Below are 23221 nucleotides of genomic sequence, written 5' to 3'. Positions count from 1 at the left end.
TGTTACCCGCCGCGATCAGAGGCATCGAGTCCCACGTGGGCTTCCTAGGTGGGACTCGATAAGAGTTCCTTAAGAGTAACAGAAGTATTTCTTATGCTCGGTTCTTTCTTTGGAGGAGGATCACCTTCCCTCAAGTAAAAGTAGGAGCTGGGATCAGGCTTACAATGGCACAACCCTGCCATCTCAGTCTTCTGTATCTACAATTGCATGACTCAGAACAAGGCAAGGCCAGGAGCAGGTGCTCGGAGGGAAGCTTTGAAGCTCCTCCAGGTAGTGCATGGCTCTGGTGACACTGCCCTGGTTGGCTGGATTTCCTGGGCTGCGGGGTCCACACAAGTAATTGAGTCTGGCATCTGACTTTCTCACAATTGGTAAACTACCTATACTTTTACCCTACCACTGTGCACATAACTAACATCAAATCACCACTACAATGTCTTTGTATAGATGGTTGTAGCTAGTGAGATCGGGATGCCAAGTGGGTTGGGACCAGGAAATAGTCTGGTCCGTCAATAACAGCTGTTTCAACAGAAAACCAATGAGGGTGAAGACTGGAGTCTCTGTACCATATAGATGTGGGGCATGAAGATGTCATGATATCATTTATTTATTTATTTTTGCATTTGTAAAGCGCCATGCAGCCAGGAGGCATCGGGGCGCTGTTTCAAGAGAATTACTTAGTTACAGTGCAAGATGCAATCAACAATGAATGTTACAGAGAGAGAGTGCCCATTACATAGGTTATACAGTTGGCAAGGTGAACCCTGACAAGTGAGAAATGCTTATTTCCAGTATCAGGTCAGTGTGGGGTTTACATAAACAACATGGTTTTTATTGCTCTCAGTCGTGACCAGCCTGGTCTGTCTTCCTCATATCATGCCCAATTACCTCCTCTTTCTGGAACTTTCCTTCTCCCTCTTTTGGTAGCAAAAAGCCCCTCCTTTCTTCTCTCTGCCTCTTTTTGAAGCCTCCTTTCTATCTGCTCACTTTATGTATACTACCCTACACAAAGTATAAGAACAGCCTGCCCCTGATTGTAATGATACATGTCAATGAGACACTTCCTTTGAATAGCCAAACCTTCTGAAAACATCTAGAAGTCCCTATTCTATTCTAGCGTCACCTTTGAGCAGAGTTTTAGTTCAATGAGCGCCAGAATCGAGGAGTTAGCTTTCCTATTCTGGCTTCTCTGTTTCCAATATCTTAAATACTTAAGATCTTGGAAAGTGTGGGACCATTGTCCTTAGCTGACAATTAATCAAAGATCAAGGCTAAATACAGTGAACCAGGTGCAGCAGGAGAGCAGTCTAAAACCAGAAATCAGGGGTGGTACTGTTGGAGAGTAAGGTGGTGCAAACTTTTGGATGGCATAAATTTCAATTAGTCCAGGAATCATAACTTAGACTCTTGCAGAAGTTATATGATAGGGTGGAGGTGAGACACTGAGGTGAGACAGCATTGTGAATTCATAAAAACCAGAGTGGAGGGGTAACTTGGGATTTACCCTATCAAGGCAGTTCAAATGTGCAGGTAGCATAGGGACTAATTTCTAACAGGATTAACTAACTCCTAAAATGTAACCAACTAATACAATTAGTGTTTTGAAAGCTGAGTCCATAGCACTTTGTGCAAATCATTGGTGCAAACTTAGGGTGCAAAATGGGATGCAATTGGACTGCAAGCATAGCTTCTGAAATACTGCTTAGAAAATAATTGCTGGATTTAAAGCTGCTCTTGCTATGAGAGAAATGAGGGTTACAGAACTTGGAATGTGCAAAATCATTTTTCTCAAAGTAGGCCCATTGTCCGTGTTCTAGCGCCGGAAGCCAGAATAGGAAATGTAACTCATCGATTCTGGCGCTCATTGAACTAAAACTCTGCTCAAAGGGGACGCTAGAATAGAATTGGGACTTCTAGATGTTTCCAGAAGGTTTGGCTATTCAAAGGAGGTGTCTCATTGACATGTAACATTACAGTGAGGGGCAGGCTGTTCTTATACTTTGTGTAGGGTAGTATACATAAAGTGGGCAGAGAGAAAGGAGGCTTCAAAAAGAGGCACAGAGAAGAAATGAGGGGCTTTTTGCTGCCAAAAAAGGGAGAAGGAAAGTTCCAGAAAGAGGAGGTAAATTGGGCATGATCGGAGGAAGACAGACCAGGCTGGCCGTGACTGAGAGCCCTTCTGCAAAAGAGAAAGGAGGAGGAGGAATCCAGGGGGAATTCAACGCCAAACTGAGACCGAGGGCACAGAGCCTGTCTTTCGCTGGCTCTGCAAGCGCAGATCCTTCAGGCATTTTGGTAAGCATACAAGTAACAAAGTGAGGACATTAAATCATTTTTGTGTGCTATAGAATACAGTGTGGTGGGTTTTGCATGTGGGTAGCCAGTTGCAAGGTGGCTAAGGCATTGAAACTTGGTCAAAGTTCCATAGATAATTCTGGGTTTGCCTGCCAAACTTTACTCTTGGAGGCTTTGTAAAAAAAAAATATTTCCGAATACTTTCGCTTTTGTTGAGCCATGTGGAATGCAGGTGACAAGGTGTGAAATATGAATTGACTGTTTCGTGCTAAATGTTAATTCTCTGTGTGTTTCTAATGCCACTTTGTAAACTGCATTTGTGCATGGTCAACATTTTGTGAAAATATAGATGTACGCCAAAGGGCACAGTTTTAAAAAGAATCGTGTGTGGCTGTTTCTTGGGAGTATATTTCCATGATAAAGATGTTACATGTCCAGCACTGTGTCAGAATCTGAATCTCTATCCAAGAGGCCCTGCCTAGAGTGAGTATAATTGCAAACTGATTCCCGATGTTATGAATACATAATTTTACAAGTAACTTGGTAATATTGGGCTGGGTAATTACCTAGCAATCCAATATAAGTAAGGTAGAGAAATTGTGTACCTGGTGCAGCACTAAGTCCTGCTTTGGTTTCAGCAAATGATCCCAATGTAAGAATAACATCAGGTATCCCTGTGTTTAGTGGCAAGCTAGGAAACCTCATAAAATACCCTAGAGTACTTAGATGGCTGTCAGGTCTTGCGTAAGCTTGGGAAGCTACAGACAAATATATGTGGGAGCGAAAAAAGCCATTAGGCAATTAAACCAATTCAAGAGCCTCACACTAAACAAGACAAAGAATAACCAATCAGAAAAGACATAGCATAGCAAAAGGGAAGGGTAGGAATACAAAAGGTCAGAGTGAGGAAATAAGGCAAAAGCAATCCTCCAGGAGCCAGTGCAGCAAAGGGTGAGAGTAGGATTTGTGGACCACAGCAGGGGGGCCTGAAATGGGACTTCATACTTGCAAAGGCAAGAAGCCTTGAGAGCCCTGGGCCAACTTGATAGACTGGCCAAGATGATGATGCTGAGAAAGGTGAAAGGTCCTAGGAGTTAAGTGATTCAGACTCCCATGCAGTGAAAATAGCAGTATTGCTCTCATTATTGAGATGCCTTATGTTCTTTATAGGTGAGAAGGTAATATCTCGTATTAGTGGGAAGTCCACTATAACCCTTCAGAGTGAAGTGTACGCTATACCATAGGAGTAGGAAAGACCCTCTCTCTTCTGAGAGAACTGGGCCCTATATCCCTGGAATAGGAAGAGGTCAGAAAGACACTATCCTCCTAGCTAGATGTGATGTTGAAATGAAGCAAGCAGCATCTAGGCAATTTTGAGAATGTGTTCAGGTAACAAATAGTGAGCTCCGAGAATTGTAGCCAATAAGCTTCTTTCTGTTTTATCCTTGTGACTGTAATACTGAGAAAGAAATGGCTGGGCATTTTACCTCTGAAACTATGTGGAGCACAGAGAACTGAAAAGGGAGCAGTATCCTTTCAGGAGAGAACAACATCTTCCCTTTTAAACATCCCTGAAGCAGTTTTCCTTGGACCATTCCCAGAGAGGAGCTCTCCAATTGAAAATAAAACCCATAAACTCCATTAAGGGCCTGACTCATGGAATGGTTTCCTATGGGATTGCACCATTATGAAACACTTCCATGAATCAGGCCCTAAATATTTCTCCACAGCTCCCACCCACACTTGGTACAGGACAGAAAGCTGAACCCTGTGGGAACCATTTCTAAAGGAGAGCTCTTATGACGTCAGTCTGCAGAGGGATTGCAGACCTACCTTACGAGTAACGCTTAGACCGTAAAGTTGTACCCATTCTGTCATTCTTTACTTAGAACGTTCCCAGGAAGAAAGACTTCGATTTGTTGCAGAAAAGCCTCTAGCCCCAATCATGTATTGTAGCCATCTCCATACTACTAGTATGTCAAGAGTTTAGTCAGTCCACCACGTAACACTAGCTGGTTAAGCTTTTGATGAAAGCATAATATATAGTGACATAGTTTCAATAACAATTATATGTATTCCTACAAAATCATTAGAGTTCAGAGAGCACATCAACAAACCGCACTAACTATACAACCTATGACACACAAATCCTGCAGGAACAACTTTTATTTGTTCAAGCATGTTGTGATAAATCGGATGATGCATCACTCTTTCCCTGAGGTAGCCTCTCCTCATGTGGAATGGGGACAGCATCCGCTAAATGATCCCGACTCTGGGGGCGAGGTTCCACATGTGGAGAGGACACAACATCATCGGGTGAGAGATGGCATTCCCCTTTCCCTTTTAGGGGTATTCCATCCATTCCTAAATCCCTTTCAACAACTTGCCAAGTCTACTGACAGTACTCTTCAACATCAGATAACGAACAAAATGACAGAAACTGAGACAAGGAAGAGGAAAGGAGCAGTGAGGATTACTCTTAAGGAGGACCAATACCAGCAGTCCAGTAGCTGGAAGAATCAGATTGGCCCGAAAATATTTAAAACTATGCCAGGGAGAAAAGTATGTCATTCTTCTTCATCCTGGTGCAGAACGAGGACACAGCGAGAATGGGAGATCCGACCAGCTAGAGGCTGCCAGGGGACCCAACCTGTCCCCACAGCAGGTGAGCAGAGAAACCGGTAGTGCAGCAACTGGCGACAGTGCAGAAGATGGAGCGGGAAGGCAGTCCAGTGAGCAACACACTCAGGCAAGCTCTGTGGAGGCTTTGGTAAAACAGGAGGAAGCAAGCTGTACTTCCTGAAAGCTGAGGGAGCTGGGACGCCCACTGAGGACCAAATGCCTGCCAGTGTTGCCTGCCGGGCCAGAGAGCCGCGAGAGCCAGAGAAGCATCTGGTTTGGAGTGGGGAACGCAGAGAGATTACAGAAAAGGAACCAGTGAGAGCACGGAAAGGGGTGGGGCACCGTAGCACTGTCGGGCAAAGTATCAGAAGCCCTAGACAGTGGGACTGGGATCTGGGACCCACAATTACAACTTGGGGAAGACCAAGAAGGGAAAACCAGAGGGACATTGTGTATTAAGACCTGACAGGAGAGTATGCCAGGTATTTTTTGCATCAACATGAATGACCAGATTAAGAGAACTGGGCACATGCTGTGTAAAGAAACTGCATGTGAGAAGTCCTAACACAAGAACATATCAGGTGCCCTTTTAGTTTGGAACTCACACACATGAGTTTGAATTTTAAGTCCTCGCAGAAGAGTATACCAGACAAAGCCAAGTGTGGGTAATGAACTGCATAATACATTCTCAAATAAGACTCATGCCCTTAGGATTTTGAATTACATTGAATGTGGAAGAGTACCTGGCATGGGAGTATACCAGGTGTTCTGAAAGCCATGGGACTCCGCCCCCAGGTTGTGCTATTATGAAGAGCAAATCCCAAGGAAGACACATGTCCTTAGGATTGTGAATTACATTGAATGTGTAAAGAAACCTGGTAAGGGAGTCACTTCTCCAGGAGTAGATTGCGACAGAGAGAAGGAAGATATCCGCTTGGTCTACAAAGAAATTGACATTTTATTTTAAAACATTTGTTTTTGTGGAGAGAAACCTGGGAACGGAGGAACTGTGAACATTATCCATTTGATGTATTTGCTGGATGTATACCTTTCTGTTGAATTTGAACATTTTGTGCACCTTCAAGGCCAAAGACAATATCCTTTATACCTTAGAGTTTCTTCCAGAATGTGAGGGCTAGGAATCAGATTCGGACACCAGACATGTTTGCTTTGGACATCTTTGATTGAGGTAGGGAAATACCTTGTAGGTTAGGGACAGTGAGACATTTACCAACTCCTTCATTATTTAATAAAGGTCTATAACCAAAAATATGTGTCCTCTGAGTATGCGTCTCATTGACACAAATTGGGGAGTCCACACGAGTAGTAAGCTAGATAGTGCAAGCTCTAGCCCTGCGGTTGTTACATCTGGAAAAAAGTGGATCATCTTTTCACCAGTGGGTCATTTACACATGGGACAGAGACTGATCAACCCCACTTCATTGTGTCAAGACAACAAGGTCATAGTCGGTTAAGAAACAAACCCCACAACCACCTAGGCTATAGGATAAGGGTCGCCAGCCTACCAGTTAATGTGCGTATCTTGCCCTTTTACGCATGTAAATATGGCAAATACGGACCATTTAATGTACGCTTTGATTTATTCATTAAAAAAAAATACTTTTCACCAATAGATGGCAATGTAGCATTTCTTTTGTCAGCAGCATAGCCTTCTTATGCATGATGGTGAATTCCCAACTGAAAGACCAAATCTGTGACAGCTAAGCGAGCAACACAATAAAGCACGCACCCTTTTAAAATGTGTTCATACCCATAACGTATGTGTTGGATAGGTTTTACTCTCTTGCAGAGGAGAAAACTAATTTTTACTCTCTTGAAATTGCATTTACGCTCTAATTTGAAAAATCATGCGTAAAATACTCCCACCTCAAAATCTTATCTGAAGCACATAGGGTCGCCTTCCATCTATTCATCTCACAGGCAATTTTCCTAATGAGGAAGGCTGTGGAGGGAAACACTTATCACCAGTTTGCAGGGGAGGGATATGTCCATAATCTCTTTATATTTGAAGATAAACTTCCCCACCAGCTTTGCCATCTATGTCATGCCCCATAGAGAAAAGTTGAAGATATTTCCCCTCCTCTCTTGTGGAGACAAACTGAAATGTGTCCTTTTACATTTTTCAGCAACCCCAGTCAAGATCAGAAGGGATGAGTTGGTAGGAAGTTTGGTGTATGCGACCCTATGGGAATCTCCCTCTAATGGGATCAATGGAAGAGCAAAAGAGAGAGATTACCCTGAAAGTTCATCCGGTGAGAGAAGGGGAGGTTGACTGAACAGACCAAGGGCGAGTCCTTGTGGTAGAATGTCAAACTTTCCATGGACTCAAGGTCTTCGATAATATTGCTCCTCTCTAGAAATAGAACCTACCACTAAAATCCAAGTCAGGAACCCTACCAAGGAGAACAACATTATTGCTGAATCCCCACCACCTTGGGAAATGTCTCGTCTCTTAGAGACGGAGAACTACAAGATTTCCAAGACCCCAGAGGTTCTATCCCTCATCCGGGACAAGAGTTCCATTACATCCGAGAAGGAGAGGGAGGATAGTTTTCACCCTAAAAAGACATTGTTTCACAGTTATCTATTGCCTTGGGTGAACAAGAAATCATTTAAAACGGAGGAGAACATCGAGAGACACCATTCTCTAGACCATAATCTGCTACAAGAGACAAACCAGATCCCTCATGAAGAGAATGTGGATACCCTTTGGGGTATTGCCCTTTTGAACAGGAGAACCATCCTCCCCAGAGAAAACCCACTATAATTTACAGGGATCACAGAAACCCATAAGGACCAAGGATAGTGAACAATTGACCAACACCATTGGAATAAGAGACAAGGATTGAGTCGTACCATCCCCTACGTTAGACTAGAAGTTGGGTCTATTGTGGAGAGTAAATTCATCCGGTGAGGCACTGCCCCTCAAATAGGATTCATTGTCTCACTGTACCATCGATAAAAGATGCCAGCCAGGGTGAGTGAAGTAAGGAAGCAGGAATTGAACCATCTACTATGGATATCCATTATGCCCAAGCTATTGTGGTATATTGGGATGTGAATCCAGAGAGATCTCTCTCTACCAAAAGGGAGGAAAAATAAGTAGGAGAAGATCCAACACTTTCCTCTATACATGAAGGAACATCTTCTACAGAGTCCCTGTCACTCTAGAAGGGAGACTCTTCTGGACCCAACTGGAAGTGGAAGTAAGGCATGTTCCAATATGGGCAGAATTACTTCCCCAGGGGTGAGAGAGGATGGGAGAAGAAAGAGAAGGCGTTATCCATGGCCATGTGAAAAACCACCCACAGACCCAACTCCTCATTACCATCTTGAGAAAAGAAGTATATTTGACAGTGGCAGTAATCAAGGTGTTTCTTGAAATAAGAGACATGTTTGGGTGCTTCTTTAACCTCTTTAGTCCCAAGGACGAGCTATCTCGTCCTTGATATTGCTTCCCTGTTGCCATGGACGAGATAGCTCGTCCTTTTTGGCACGTCATTTTGTGCGATGCTATGTGAGGAGGAGGTTCCTCCTCATGGCCCGGTGGTTGGATTTCTGTCAGTTTCACGTCAGCATACGTAATGTGCGCCGACATGAAACTGAAAGTAAATTTCACCACAGCAGCCATTTCGGCTGCCACAGTGAAAATAAAGGTGAGTTGCTACCTTTCTCTCCCTCGATCTGCGCCACTATTGTGCTGTTCAGATCAAGGGAGGTGTTGTTTGAAAGGGAAGACTGTCCTCTTTCCAACGACACCTTTATTTGAAGCATTGCTGGGTGAGGATCAGGCACAGAGCCCTCGATCTGTGCCCAGCAATGCCACTAGACCACCAGGAATATGTGATGTGGGGTGGTGAGGGGGCAGCTTACTATGCAAGCAGCCCTCTCCCCCCGTCCCCCAAAGCATGGAGGTTTGGCCCCCCCTGGGGCAGATGGGTGAAAGAAAAGGAAAAAAACATATTGTCCCAGGAGGATAGCTCAGCGGCAACGTGCTCGCCTTGGAAGCAAGACAACACGAAGCAACAAAGGTTCAATCCCGGGTCCATGCTTTAGAAACCTCTGGGTATTTAAGTGTGTTATAATTACGCAACTAAGACAAAAAACAATTCCTGTAACAGCGCCTCGAAGCCCGCGGGCTGCGTGAGCGCTTTAAAAATGCAAATTAATAAAAAATAAATACATTGTTTTGGGTGTGTATGGGGGTCCACTAAACCACCATGGATGTTTTAAGTGGAAACCGGGGTGCCCACAGGTGTCTTCTCATCGGAAGTGCATGGGTTTTCCTTGGTCGCTTCAACACCTTAGGCCCAAATCTGTAAGTTGTCCACATGTGCAAAATACTGCACAATCTGCTCTGCCGAAAGATTTGGGGTTACCAGTGGGTTAGCCTTTTCACTTTGCATCCCGGTAGGTGCACCCACACATGTTTGTACCATTTTCATCGGGACACCTGTGGGACGCAGGAAGGTAGGACATGTGGTATTTCGGACTTTGCTGGGGATTGTGGGTAATAAATTCTGGGCCGATTCGTGCAAGTCAGACCTCTGTAGATTCCCAGGCGTGTCTTCTTTTCAGAAATGTATGGTGTTCCCTGTTTTACTTGGTGTCTTCGACACCCTAGGCCCAAATCTGTAGGTTGTCCACATGAGAAATATCTGCTCTGCTCGAAAGGCTTGGGGTTACCAGTGGGTTAGCCTTTTCCCTTTGCGCCCAGGTAGGTGCACCCAAACATGTGAGATACTGTTTTTGTTGGGACACTTGTGGGAACGCGGGAAGGTAGGACATGTGGTGTTGGCGGCGTGTTTCGGTGGGCGGCCAGAGGGAAATGTCTGAACATTTTGTTTTTTTTGCCAAATTTCTGACTTTGCCAGGGATTGTGGGTAATATTTTCTGGGGCGATTCATGCAAGTCAGACCTCTGTGGTTACCCCTGGGTGTCTTTTCGAAAAAATGCATGGGGTTCCCTGTTTTCCTTGGTGGCTTCGACACCCTAGGCCCAAATCTGTAGGTTGTCCACATGAGCAAATACCCTCAAAATCTGCTCTGCCAAAAGACTTAGGGTTACCAGTGGTTTAGCCTTTTCCCTTTGCACCCAGGTAGGTTCACCCACGCATGTGAGGTACTGTTTTCGTTGGTACACTATTTGTTGTGTTTGCGTGATTTTCATAACGTTTTGACCCATTTGCTGCTCCCCTTTGTTACACAACCTTTTCATTTCGCAAATGTGACCTACATTTAGTCGCTGCTTTAGGCACTATACACTTTTGTAACTTGCACAAGTCACCTACCCTTGAAAAGGTCTGCCTGTGCTCTTTCAAAAAATGTATGCTTACCCTTCCTCACTACATTTGTTTCCCTTATTTACACATGCTACGTACGTCTGTTTAGGACGTAAGAATAAAACTCCTGTGTACCATGGCTCCGTTTTTGGCTTGTGGTACTGCTTGTTTTGTGAAACATTACGAAAATTCTGTGATTTCTTAACTGGAAGAGTCGGGGGAATGTAGCAGAGCATTGTTTTTCTTAAAATTCACAGAAGCCATTGCCTTAACGGACCAATCGGGTTCACTACACACCTTTTTTCTGTCATTTTCCCAATTTTTCCCTACATCGTTGTTGCCTGACCTGCGCAAATCACCCCTTCCTAAACTTGGAATTTTGTCTACTTTTCAGAAACGTATGCTTTTCTGTCTTCCCATTCAGCTTTCCTACCCTGCTCTTCCATTCCTTCCACACACGTCCTATTCGAAAAAAAGGGCAAAATCGCCTACCTCTCACAAAATGGCTGGTAACCATATCAAAATATGTTTTTTTGGTTTCCACTGAACCTGTTCTTGAAATCCTGGAAAATGGAGAATGCGGAACAGCAAACCATTTGTTCCTAGCACTTACAAGGAAAAAACCAAAATATTCTCCCTTTTTGGTCATTTTCTCTCACCCCCTACAGCAAACTAGGATTCCTTGGTGGCGTTACGACCGCTTACATGTGGGAAAAAAAGGGGCCACATTTGTCCGAGATATCTCATGTAATAGAAAAGTTACAAGGGATTGAATGGTGACATATTGAAATCACCAAAAAAGGCTTTGGCACTAGGGGGGGGACCCATGGCAGTTAAGGCGTCCAACACTTCATCATTGCTAATAGTTTGCTTTGATACTATTGGTGGCAAGTGGAACCTGTTGACCATCTATCCACAGACAGAAGAGAAAACATGCTTTCCTCTTATGTTAAACTGATGGACCAATGAGATAAAATCCATATCGAACTGATGAGTTTGCCTTTCAAACACTGCAGCAAGATCTTCTTGTATAGGTTGGCACTCATTACAGGCACTTTTCTTCAGCAGCGACCTTTTGCTTGTCCCAGGCCTTGCCTCTGCGTTGGTGCTGCTGGCTGGCAACTGCCATGTTATCAACCCACACGTCTGTATTAGTGTTGTTCGTTGTTACCCAAATGTCCTGCAGGCTGCCTGGAGCAGAGTGTTAGAGTGGCCAGCACGAGCACCAGGCATTGTCTCCTTCCAACTAATTTTAACCTGTGAACATGTAAAACTAGTGCTGTCCTGCCCACCTGGGTCATCAGGTTCATAAATAACAGGGAGCAAGCCCAGGATGCAGAGACCATAGTCAATGCACATTGTTCCTGCTTGTTGTGACTCACAGTTAAAATAATAAAGTTAACAAAAATAAGATCGTAATCAAACTGATTCTGCGACAATAAGTGCCAGGGCTTAGAAATAAGAGCTTGGGGTGAGCCCTGGCAAACATCCACCCAAATTAAGCACTGCACGTTCGCTGGTCATTCCAGCCAAACCATCTTGTTGAGTTCCAGTGTTGCAAAGATCACAGTGCAAGGGGTGACACTGGATTATTTGACCACAGAATCAATTGGAATGTGTGTCAGGAGCACAGACATTAACCTCGCCCCTCCCCCCCGCCCACCATCAACACTTACATCCATAAGTAGTGGAAGCCGAGTAACCCGCTGCATCGGCAGGATGAGGAAGGAGATCATCGGTAATCCACCACATTCTGGCATCATTTCAATTTGTTTCAATTTCTGCTTAAATGTCTGGTTTTCATTTCTGTAAAGAAACACAGGGTTTCAATGACATGTCCTTGATAAGGTGAGATCAATGAAAGAGCTTGAACTATTACATTTTGTTCTAAATTTCCCATCCACCTTAGGAAACCATGTGCATGCGAAGCGCGTTAGCACCTTAGGTTATTCTTTCTCCTCCACCCCGAAAAGGAACAACAGCAAAGTATTTAATTCAACTGATGGTGGATGAGAACATTGGCATTGTATCAATTACAGTGTCTCTGTTCGACTCCATATGAAAGGCCACTCTACAGACTGACGGAAAGGGGAACTTAAAATTAATCATACATCCTCACCTAACAACTTCCGAACCTAACTTGCAGACCTAACAAAATAGGACACATAACGCTCCCTTTCAGAGTCATCAAGGAAAGGTGTAATGAGAATTCTAGGTCACAGGGGACGCTCGCACACTCAGATACTGTGCACCATATGCCCATGATCTTTCAGAATACGCCTAAACATTATCTCCTCGATCAATCAATGTGGTCGCCGCCTGACCATTTTGGCTTCTTATGGGAAAGAGGGTATGCAGTGATTATATTGAATACAAAACTAATGAAAAAACGAATGAAAAAACAACTAATATCAAAATAACTAATTCTGGGGAAGAAACAAAATATGGGGTTGTGAGAGGGAATAGTGGTTATGGGGGTGGGGAGAAAGTATTATTACAAAAAGGGGGGGATTTAAGCAGGAAACCCCCAAAAAATGACGAAAAAGAAATTAGTTGTTTTGGAATTTCTTGTTTTTGATTCGTTATTTTTTCATTAGTCATAATTGCATGTAACCGGGAAACGAGTATTCTACTACCATTACTATCTGAGGATTACCTTTCCCAGTCATGCGCGACAGTCAAAGGACATCCCACATTCAAAGCTGGGCAGTAAAACCTTTACCGAAAGTCACAATAGATAGTTGTACCTGCTCAAACTGCGCCTATAGTAAGCACTGAGGTTGGAGCCCAACCTTTACAAAAACACATTGTGAGCCAGCGCCAATAACACCTGGAGGTTAAGGATTGCTATGAGGAGTGTCAGTTGGGTTTCATAACACACCACCTGGTGTAGCTTTCCCTGACCGCTCACAAAGCAGAATGCCGGACCACTCCAGACAAATAAGAGCCAGCTATACTGGCATGATCTGATGGCTCTGTACATTTTTCCATTCTTGAAAATGAACCCCAGGTTTGCTGATGTCACAGTCTTACTGCCATTAGAATGCAGCTAGCTCCCACGATAAAAATTTGGTCTAGCTGCACACAATGATTCTCCTGCTCTCGCACACTCTGCAGACCAAATCTCAGCACCCATCCACTACTATAGGACACATTCCACAACACCTCTGCCATTAGAATACAGCCATCCACTACAATAAAAATGCAGTCTAGCTGCACACGTAGTGTTTCTCTTGTTCTCGCATACTCCCCATACCACCTCTCTGCACCCATCCACATGCCTGCTTGACATGGGTAACTATCCCTGACTTGGCCACCCCTACCTACCTTCGTATTGGCTAAAAGTGCACACACGCGTTCTTTAATTCTCTGACAAATTTCCCATACCTGTATTTCTGTCCCCCAAGAGCGTGCAAACTACAGCGCAGTGGGACCATACCAATGGTGAAAGGCGCTATACAAATGACAATTACATTATATTACTGGGGCAGAGAGTTTGTAAAAAAAAAAAAATACCTAAGACTGTTGCAGAAGGAAGACCTAGGCTTCACCTTCTAGGCACAAGCGGATCTCAGGACCTGCATAGTAAGATGCACTGTCTCCAGTAAACATGAGTTTCTGCAACAGCTAAGAGATAGCATTTCCTTAGCAAGGCATGCATCCTGTTTATTGCATAGAAATTACAACAGGCACACACCATGCTAAACTTGGGTGTCCAAAATACTCTCTGCTGCAGTAGTATGGTTGGGGGCTAGTGGGCATACATTCAGCGGCATTACAAAATTCCTGACAGCTGAGCGTTCCACAGTGATCCCTTTCAGGGGTAGGGGGCAGTTCTCAAAGTGCAACTGGCATGAAAAAGGCTTGAACAGAAACACTGATTCTTTTGAAAGGGGTAAAATGCTTAAACTGCAACTAGATGGGCAAATCTAAGGGATGTACTCACACCCTTCTTGCACTATTCAGAAATTTTGCATGGATCCAAGTTTCTATGAGCACCAGGGCAAATATTGCCCTAATGGATTCCAAACACTACCGCTGCATTTCCTCGCGTGCAAAAATATATTGAAAGAATAGGTGTTAACATTAGGGCCATGTTTACCCCTAGTGCTAAGTGCACTGGCACCCGGGCACATTTTCTATAACATCGCACTAGATCTTCGTCGTAAATAAGGGAAACCTGCCAGCTGAGCACTGGCACAGGGTGGTAGCCCCTTTACCACTCTGTGTATGGCATTTAAACAACTAGAACCAAAGAACATCAAAAACATAATACACCACTTGCGGTATTTATTTTACCTTTTGTGCAACAGCCCGCCATTTCACTTTGGGAATGCCACCAATGTGTGGCTGCCGTTAGACATGCGATATCAATGCAGGGCGGAAAGCAAATCCCATGCATTCCCTTATGCAGCTCAAAATCCAATAAGTGCATGCATGCACTGGTGGTTTAAGAGGCCGCATGCATGTGCAGGACACTCCTTAGCCAAACCTTTTTAAAGAAAATGTGGGTGCTGATCTGGGGTGGGCCAAGCAGATCAAATGTGGTCCTAATTCGTCATTGCAATGATGTCATCACGCTCCAGGTGCTACACACCTGGCTGCCTCTTTTTGAGATGGGTGCAGGGGTGATTAGTGAGGAGATCAGAGCAGTTACGAAAAAGAAAGGGATAGAGCATCGGTGCCTACTTTTGGTTTTCACTATGGGGACAACAATCCCATCCTTACCCATCAACATGAGTAAGTAAACGAGTTTGACCCCTTTCCCAGGTCTGAACATTTGTTTGTAGAGCACACTTTACAGAAGGAATTCGGAAAAAACCCACAAAGTATTCCGTGGCACAAATATACTATAGCTTCGGCTAGTTAGTATAGTTTGCCCCAACTCTTCCATGTCCTCGCTTTTTGGTGCGCATAATCACAAGTATAGGTTCCTTTGCGAATTCAACATTGTTCATCCGATTATTGATGTTTCAGAGACTCCAACGCATTGTTGCAAAAGCAGCAACAATTATCCGTGATGGCTTGTTGGCGTCTAATATACAGAAGTTCCTTGATTGGGTATACATTTAGGCGTAGCCGCACAAATTGATCTCTATGGTAACTGCTGGGGAACCTTTCCAGGTACTTTGGGATTATTATGAACGCCCTTGCTTCATGGCTCAGAACTAATGAGGTTTTGAGTTCAGATCTTTTCCGGATAGTTTCTATCCAATCACGCTAAAACAACTTTCTCTTTGCTGCACAAGGGTCCACTTTAAGGAATTCAACATTGCACGTGGATGGATCCCTGATACATCGCTGCAACCGAAGCAGTGCAGTTAGTTTTCACGGCGTAAACACCAATCGGCCTTATCTCCTGCAGCACTGACAATGCGTGCAGTCTCATTTGGGAAGGACAGTCAACAGCTGAAAAGTGTAAACATCTGTACGGAGGCAAAGTGGGGTACCTGCCAGTTGCTACAGAAGTAAAGGGGCAGTTCTGCCCCTCCCCCTGCGCCGGTATTCTACGCGTACAAAATAAACCGAGAGTAAAGTAAGAAAGTACAATCAGAAAAAGAGAAAACAGAAAAAAAGAGTAAGAAAGAAAAAGAAAGAAAGGATAGTCAGAGCAATAGAAAGTGAGAACAAGAGAGTAGGAGGGACAGAGAGCGAGAGAGGCAGGGAGAGAGATGGTGAGGCGAGAGGGACGAGAAATGAGGTAAAGGGAGGGGAAAAGAAAGGAAGAGGGAGAAAGGGAGAGAGAGCGAATGAGAGCAAGAGAGGGAGAAAGAGAGAGAGAAAGATGGAGAGAGATAGAAAGAGAGAGAGAGAGAGAGAGAGAGGGTAAACACAACTTTGCCTGGTATACTATAGCTGCTAGAGTTAGGTATGATGCAGTTTAAGGATCACCATTATTAGGTTTGCCAAAATAGTTTTTCCTAACAAGAAGTAGACACAACTTCAAAAATTGGAGCGCGTGGCCACACCAACTTTAACGTCTTTAAATTCAAGATTCGCACACAACCCCCAATCCCTGCCCTTCCCCCTCCACACCCCTTGCCTCCTTCCTGCAAGCCCCGGTCAAGTACCATGCTGCAGGTCAAAACTGTCCCTCAAGATCTTTGTTGCTATTTTGTTTAGTGCAGTTCATTGTGTTGAATAGGGCGAGTGTCAAAATCGTGCCATCATGCCACTTTCTCATTTTCAACAAGGTTTGGGAGAACGTCTGGAAGTTTCATGGCTGCAAGCTTCAGGAGGCTCAACAGGCACGAAGACATTTCACAAAAATAGGAGGCTTGTTTGTTCCAGATTTAGGAAGAGTGATTTGACTGAGAGGGGCATTCATTTAATAAAAAACGACCTGTGAATAATCTAACCCCCTGCACTTGCATTCAAACTTTTAAGTACGTGAAGGCATTCTGTTGAACAGTGCACGTGACAAGAGATGGTTCTGTGAAAACATATCCCAGCCTATTTTGAAACAGAAGATGCACAACCATTGTGCAACCCCACACAACTCCTCGAAACTAGGGGTTTGATGTGACAGCCACCTCTTTCTGCAATACTATGTAAACTCTGCTACCCAGCAGTGCCATCTATGCGTACAAAAAACAGGGAGTTATGAATATCAGCAATAGTGCGATCTTCCTTCTCGCTTCAGCTCCAACAAACTTCATAAAAGTTAGAGCATTTATACTGAAAATTCGTCATCATCGACGTGTACCACTCAAAAGTTGCAATGCAATTCTATTGGTTAGGAAAAGGTAACTTTAGTATAGGTACTATATCTGTATATGGTAACGGAGTGAGGGGATTGGGAAAACACTGTCAGGTGGGCATCTAAACCCTTCCTTTAAAATAACTAATGCAGGGGGGAGGCGCTGTTGAGCAGCCTGCAAGATGGCTGCCTAGTGCAAGAGCTCCGTGCCTATTATCCGTTGACATCTGCGGTTCTGCTTTGGATCCTGTGTCCCTGCTACGATCCCTGCACTGCGGCCAACAAGCTCTATCCGCACGTCGAGTTTTGGGAGAAATCGGACCCTCAGAACCGGAGATCTTCGTCCCGCCATGTCTCGCCGCCCTTGGGCCTTCGCTGGTCCCTGTTCTCATCGTGGCCTGACCAGGTGCCTCCCGTCGGATTCGCTGCTGGCTCCTCTGCCCCTGGCACCTTGGTGCACACACTAGACGCGTGGGCCGATCCGCTCCTGTCCCGGCCCCACCAGACTGTCCTTCCTGCTGGGGGCTTAGGCCGCTGCCACCCGCGGCGCGTCGGCGGCCTGTCTATGGTCGTGAAGGGCCTGGGCTGAGCTGCCTGGCGCGAGTCGGCGGGGGCCGCTGTCGCGGCCTCACGGGGATTCTTCAATACCTGATTCACTGGCTGGACTGACCAAGGAGGGCTGGGTCCTCAACTCGCCGGGCTGCTTTTATCGAGCCTGTGGCAGTCCGTTACGCCGCCGGAGCCTGCTCCCTTCGTCCTACTACCTCCCCCTCTGGTTCCGGCCATGTCGAGTCGTTCCAAAGGTTCTGCTAAAGGGGGTGCCATGGACAAATTTACTAAGACGGTGCCTCGGCCAGAGGTGGGCCACACGTCGCCTCCGCAGGAAGAACTTGACAACGACCCTAATCCAGGGGTGGTGGCCCCGGACCTCACTGCCATGATGGAATCAATGGCTAAAAACTTTGCCTCCTTTCATGAGAAGCTTGACGATATTAATGCGAATGTCGCCTCGCTCAAAACCCGTGTAGACCAGGCTGGATCTAGAATTACTGAAGCTGAAAACCGGATCTCCACTAATGAAGATGCGATACACGTACTTCAGGACACTGTGGCCACCTTATCGCGCGACATGAAGAGCGTTAAAACAAAATGCGATGACTTTGAGTCCCGCTCCCGCAGAAACAACCTCCGCATCATTGGGGTCCCTGAAACTGCCCTGAAGGGGCACATGGAGGACACAGTCGAACAACTAATCAAGGACTTGCTGGGGGATCCGGACCTCTCCCCTTATTTCACGGTGGAGCGGGCTCACCGGGCCCTTGCCCCGCGACCCAGACCTGCCGATAGCCCCAGACCCATTATAGCCAAGATTCTGAATTATCGTGACAGGGACCTCATCCTTCGCCTGTCACGGGAGAAAGGGGAGCTGCGACTGGAGTCTCACACTATCAGAATCTTCCCAGACTTTTCGGTGGCGGTGCAGCAGGAGAGACGTCAATTCCTCAGCATCAAGAAAATGCTCAGGGAACGCAATGCACCATATGCCATCTTATTCCCGGCTTGGCTTAAACTCACTCATAAGGGCAAACTGTACTTTTTCACCGTCTCCTAAGAGGCGGTGAAATTCATCGAGATACAAATACCGCTTCAGGGTTCTGGAGACGGCTGTGTGGACGATAATTAATTGTGAATGGCACAGATTGTGGACATTTATTGAACTTGTTTAATTAATCTGCACTGCGTTACTGGTAAGGCTGCTCTGTTCACTGTAACGTTCTGCGCCTGCAATGACCCACGCCCCTGCAGTCCTTACGAGCTGCAGCGTTAATGTGCACATCCTTATTGGCGTGTCTGCGACGCACTCCACAGAGCTAGTCTCGCATTGTTTTGTTGTCCTGCCTCAATTTCTGTCTTCCTGTTGTTCAAATGCAGGTCTTTAATCTCTCAGCGATATGCCCCGCTCCCCGCATATGGGATGTAGGGATGTACGATATTTGACTGTCAAAACTGTTTTGGTTTGTTTCGGAACCGCAGGAGCTCGTGTGCAGTCCCAGATTACCCGCTCTGCGGGCGGGGCCTGTGTCATGTGTCCGCCACCACTGTTCATTTTGCAACAGAGCCATTTGGCTCCAAGCGTGCTAGCGCACGGCAACGGTGCACCCCATTGCAATTGCACTGTTTTTTTTCAAACCTTTGGTATGTGTTGGCCCCAGTTGGGCCTCGGGGCAGATTGGGCCAGGTTGGGGACGGCCGAACTGCGCGCAGTTAGGGGTGGGTGATTTTCACACTGCTGATCCATGGTTAGCGGTGAGGGTGGGGGGTGGGAAAGGGGTGGTTTTCCAAAAAGGCACACAAGGTTTCGCGGCGCGCATGCTGAAGGGCCACATGCCCACTTGCTGTTCCAACTCTGGGAGCTCCTACCATCACTGGAGCTGGGATGTTCACTGATATGTGGGTACTGTATGTGTACATGCCTACCTCTGAAATGGCTACTGTCATAATGTTCTGGAATATTCGGGGGTTGAGCAACCACACTAAGGCCCGTAAGATTGTGGCATATGCCAACAGACACAATTGCAAGATATTGCTTATACAAGAGACACATTCCGATTAACTCATCCCGAGGGCTGTTGCCCGTCATGGGGTTCTGCCAGGTTCTTTACCTCCTACTCCACACAACCTAGGGGCGTTCTCACAATGATCCACAAATCAATCAAGTTTGTGCTGCATAAAAACTACGTCGACCCTGAAGGTCGTTATTTTATACTACACTGCACACTGGTCAATAAAGAGTACTTGCTGGTTAACACTTACTGTCTCAACGTAGATTCTCCGGAATTCTTTGACACTGTAACTACCATACTGCTGGGCTTCGTGGGGGTGCAGATCATATGGGGAGGGGTCTGAACCTTATATTGGACATTGCCCTGGACAGAACTGCCACGGCACCCAGAGTTCTGTCTGGTGTAGCGCGCAGGCTGCATGGCCACATGCAGTCGCTCAACATCTGCGACGCCTGGAGAACACTTCACCCCCAGCAGCGGGAATACACCTATTACTCTTCTGTACACGATAGTTTGTCCAGGATAGGTCTGTTCTTGGTCTCTAGAGAGGTCATGGGTAGGGTGGAAGATACATGCATTTTGCCCCGCACATTATCGGATCACGCTCCAATCACATTGTCTTTAGGACTGGGAATTCCCATCCCAACACTCTGCACCTGGCGCTTCAAGTCCAAAGCTCTAAAAGACATTGTGTTTAAATCTGAGATACTAGCTGACATTGAGTCGTTCTTTGAGCTTAACTCTCTTCAGGACACATCCGCCGCGATTAGATGGGAGGCCTTTAAGGTTTACATTAGGGGTATGTCTATCTCCCGGGAGACTGGGGTGTTGAAAGCTATTAGAGCTGCTCTTGGGCGATCTGAGGCAAAACTGAAAAGGTTGGAGCAATGTTTCTCCTCCGGGACTGACCCCACCACTCTGGCCCAAATCTCTGATGAGCTCCAGGTATTTAACACTCTAGCTACCAGTGAAGTTCATTACTTCAGCTGCCCGTAGGCCGCCAGGAAATATGGGGAGGGGGACAGGCCCGGGAAAACGCTTGCGACACTTGTGAGGGGGGAATTGGGCCGTACGCAGAGCACTTCTATCAAAGATCGAAATGGTGACGCTCAATGGGCGGACCAACGAATACTGGATATATTTACTGAGTTCTATAGATCCCTTTACTCCCAGCCCGTAGAGCACACCGAACAACATATGCGAGAACTCCTCGACCAGATCCCCACCACGGAAATTTCCCCACAGACTCGGGACCAGTTGGATGCCCCGTAGACGAGATAGTATCAGCTATCTCAGACTTACCTAAAGGCAAGGCGCCGGGACCTGACGGCCTCACTGTGGACTTCTACCGAGAGCACATGGCTATTCTGGCCCCCCGGCTGTTGGAGGTCTGGAATGAGGCACTCCGAGCAGCTATCCTTCCCCCTTCCATGCGGGAAGCGGCCATCACGGTGCTGCTCAAACCGGGTAAACCTGAGGACGAGTGCGGGTCCTATAGACCTCTCTCCCTCATGAACCTAGACACAAAGATCTTTGCTAAGATCATTGCTAATCGCTTTCTGCATATTATGACGCACTTGGTACAAGAGGACCAAGCAGGCTTTGTCCCCGGCAGGTCCACCTCCCATAACATCAGGGGATTGTTCAATGTCATGTCCCGTATAGATCAAGACGTCCAGGCCGTAGCGGTTACGCTGGACGCTCAGAAGGCCTTCGATATGGTCTCTTGGAAATACATGTGGCTGGTCCTCGAAACAATTGGCATTGGCCCTAACATGATAGGGTTCATTAAACTATTATACACTTCCCCCGTTGCGCGGGTACGAGTCAACTCACTAACATCCGAGATGTTCACGCTATTCAGAGGCACCAGACAGGGTTGTCCCTTCTCCCCGATCCTTTTTGCTTTGGTGATAGAACCGATGGCAGACTTTATCTGTGCACGTCACTCGCGCAAGGGAATAAGACTGGTTGACGATCCTGAAATAATATCTCTATATGCTGTCGATGTCCTACTATATGTCAGAGATCCCACAACCCACCTAGATCCCATACTGAGAGACATCACCCGGGTCGGCACCCACTCCGGATTTACGATTAACTATTCCAAATCGGAGATCTTGTCGCTCACTAAAGCTACCCTACAGCCCACCACCAAGTATCCCCTGCACTGGGCCCCTAAGGGTGTTAGATACCTTGGGATGCAGATATCCCTCACTAAACCCACCTTGCTTGCCGATAATTACTCAGCTGTAGCACGAACAGTTGAGACCAAAATTTCACGATGGCGCACTCTTTCTTTGTCCGTCGCTGGCCGACTATCTCTTATTAAAATGATCTTGCTCCCCAACCTCTTATACACCTTTTGCAACATTCCCATATGGACCGGGAGGGCTTATTTCACTAAATGGCATACGCTTTGTGCACAATTTCTCTGGCACTCCGGTGCAGTGCGCAAGAAGTGGACTGACATGGCACTTTTATACAAACGGGGTGGTATTGCTGCTCCGGACCTAGCACTATACTGGATCACGGCCCAGGCCCAGAATGCTACTCATTGGTACCCGGGCTCCCCAGTGTGCCCACATGTCAAACTGGATCAGCTTGCCTCTGCTGGTATTAACTTAATGTCCTTAATACTACATCGAGACTACGCACCTGATTCCCCCATCGACCCCATTGCGGCGACTCTGTATGCCTGGTCACGTCTGCTACACCCGACAAGTGGGCCCTCCCCATATTACAAATAGCTTCCTGTATGGGCCTTTCCTGGCCTGGAGCCCACGCTTTATACCGCTTTGGCCCGACACTGGGGTGCACTGGGGTATCGGGCGCTGTCCGACTTCTATCCCGAAGGCAAATTCATAGATCCCCAAACTTGGAGACCGGGACACACCAGATCCCCCCCCCTAGAGATTCTTCAATAGTAGAGGCTTCACGCCGTGTTCAGTACCATGTGGCCCTCCTTTCCGGATGAGCCCCCGATAACCTGGCGATAGCCTACATCGCCAACTCGGGCGGTGCACGGGGCATCGTCTCTTCACTGTATCAAATCCTACAAGACATCATCCCCACTCCGGCTCTTGGGGCGCGCGACGGATGGTCGGCTGAACTGGGTCTAGAAATACCTGATGAATTGTGGGAGGATATGTGCTGCCACACACAAAAAGTTTCCCTCCATTTCCGTTTTCGTGCCATGCAATACAAGCTTCTCAATAGGCTCTACTATACTCCACGCAGGACATTAGGGTTTGCTCGTTCTGAGGTGCACCTCTGCCCGCGCTGCAGGGCAGTGGATGCTGATCACTTACATATGTTCTGGACCTGTAACAAATTGTCCGATTTCTGGCACAGTGTCCTTCATACACTAAGTGCAGTAACTGAAACTGTAATTGATCCTGATCCTTTGGCAGTTCTGTTTGGGGTCTAGAGGATTGACGAAACTAAGCGCCTGAAAAAGTTTTTGAATATAAGTTGCATGATTGCCAAAAAATGTATACTTCAGAACTGGAAGCACTCCTCCCCACCGGCCTCTCAGAAATAGCCGGGTATGCTCACATGGTCACGGAACTGTGAGGAGGAATACCTGACTATGGTGCCTGCCCAATCTCGCCCCAGGAACATCTGGAGCAAATTTAATACGTATCTCAACAACCAAAGTGAGAACACGCCCGGATCTGGCTTGTCTCCAGTCTCCATCCATGCACCGTGATCTCTGCTGTGTCCTTCTTTATCTGG

General features: G+C 46.3%; 1 protein-coding gene across 2 annotated transcripts in view; it reads right to left on the bottom strand.

Annotated features, from left to right (window-relative positions):
* The window catches only part of ARHGEF16 (Rho guanine nucleotide exchange factor 16), a 440772-nt gene that overhangs the window by 123356 nt on the left and 294195 nt on the right, over nucleotides 1–23221 (bottom strand). For both annotated transcript variants that reach the window (XM_069610226.1, XM_069610225.1), the window contains exon 8: nucleotides 11896–12025. In XM_069610226.1, the coding sequence (XP_069466327.1) occupies nucleotides 11896–12025 (130 nt within the window). The remainder of the gene's footprint in view (nucleotides 1–11895; nucleotides 12026–23221) is intronic.

Source organism: Ambystoma mexicanum, chromosome 8 (genome assembly GCF_040938575.1).
Source record: "Ambystoma mexicanum isolate Mex_15411 chromosome 8, UKY_AmexF1_1, whole genome shotgun sequence".
In the NCBI taxonomy this organism is placed as follows: Eukaryota; Metazoa; Chordata; class Amphibia; order Caudata; family Ambystomatidae; genus Ambystoma; species Ambystoma mexicanum.
The sequence above is the reverse complement of the archived record's forward strand: the minus strand, read 5'-3'. Positions and strand labels throughout refer to the sequence as shown.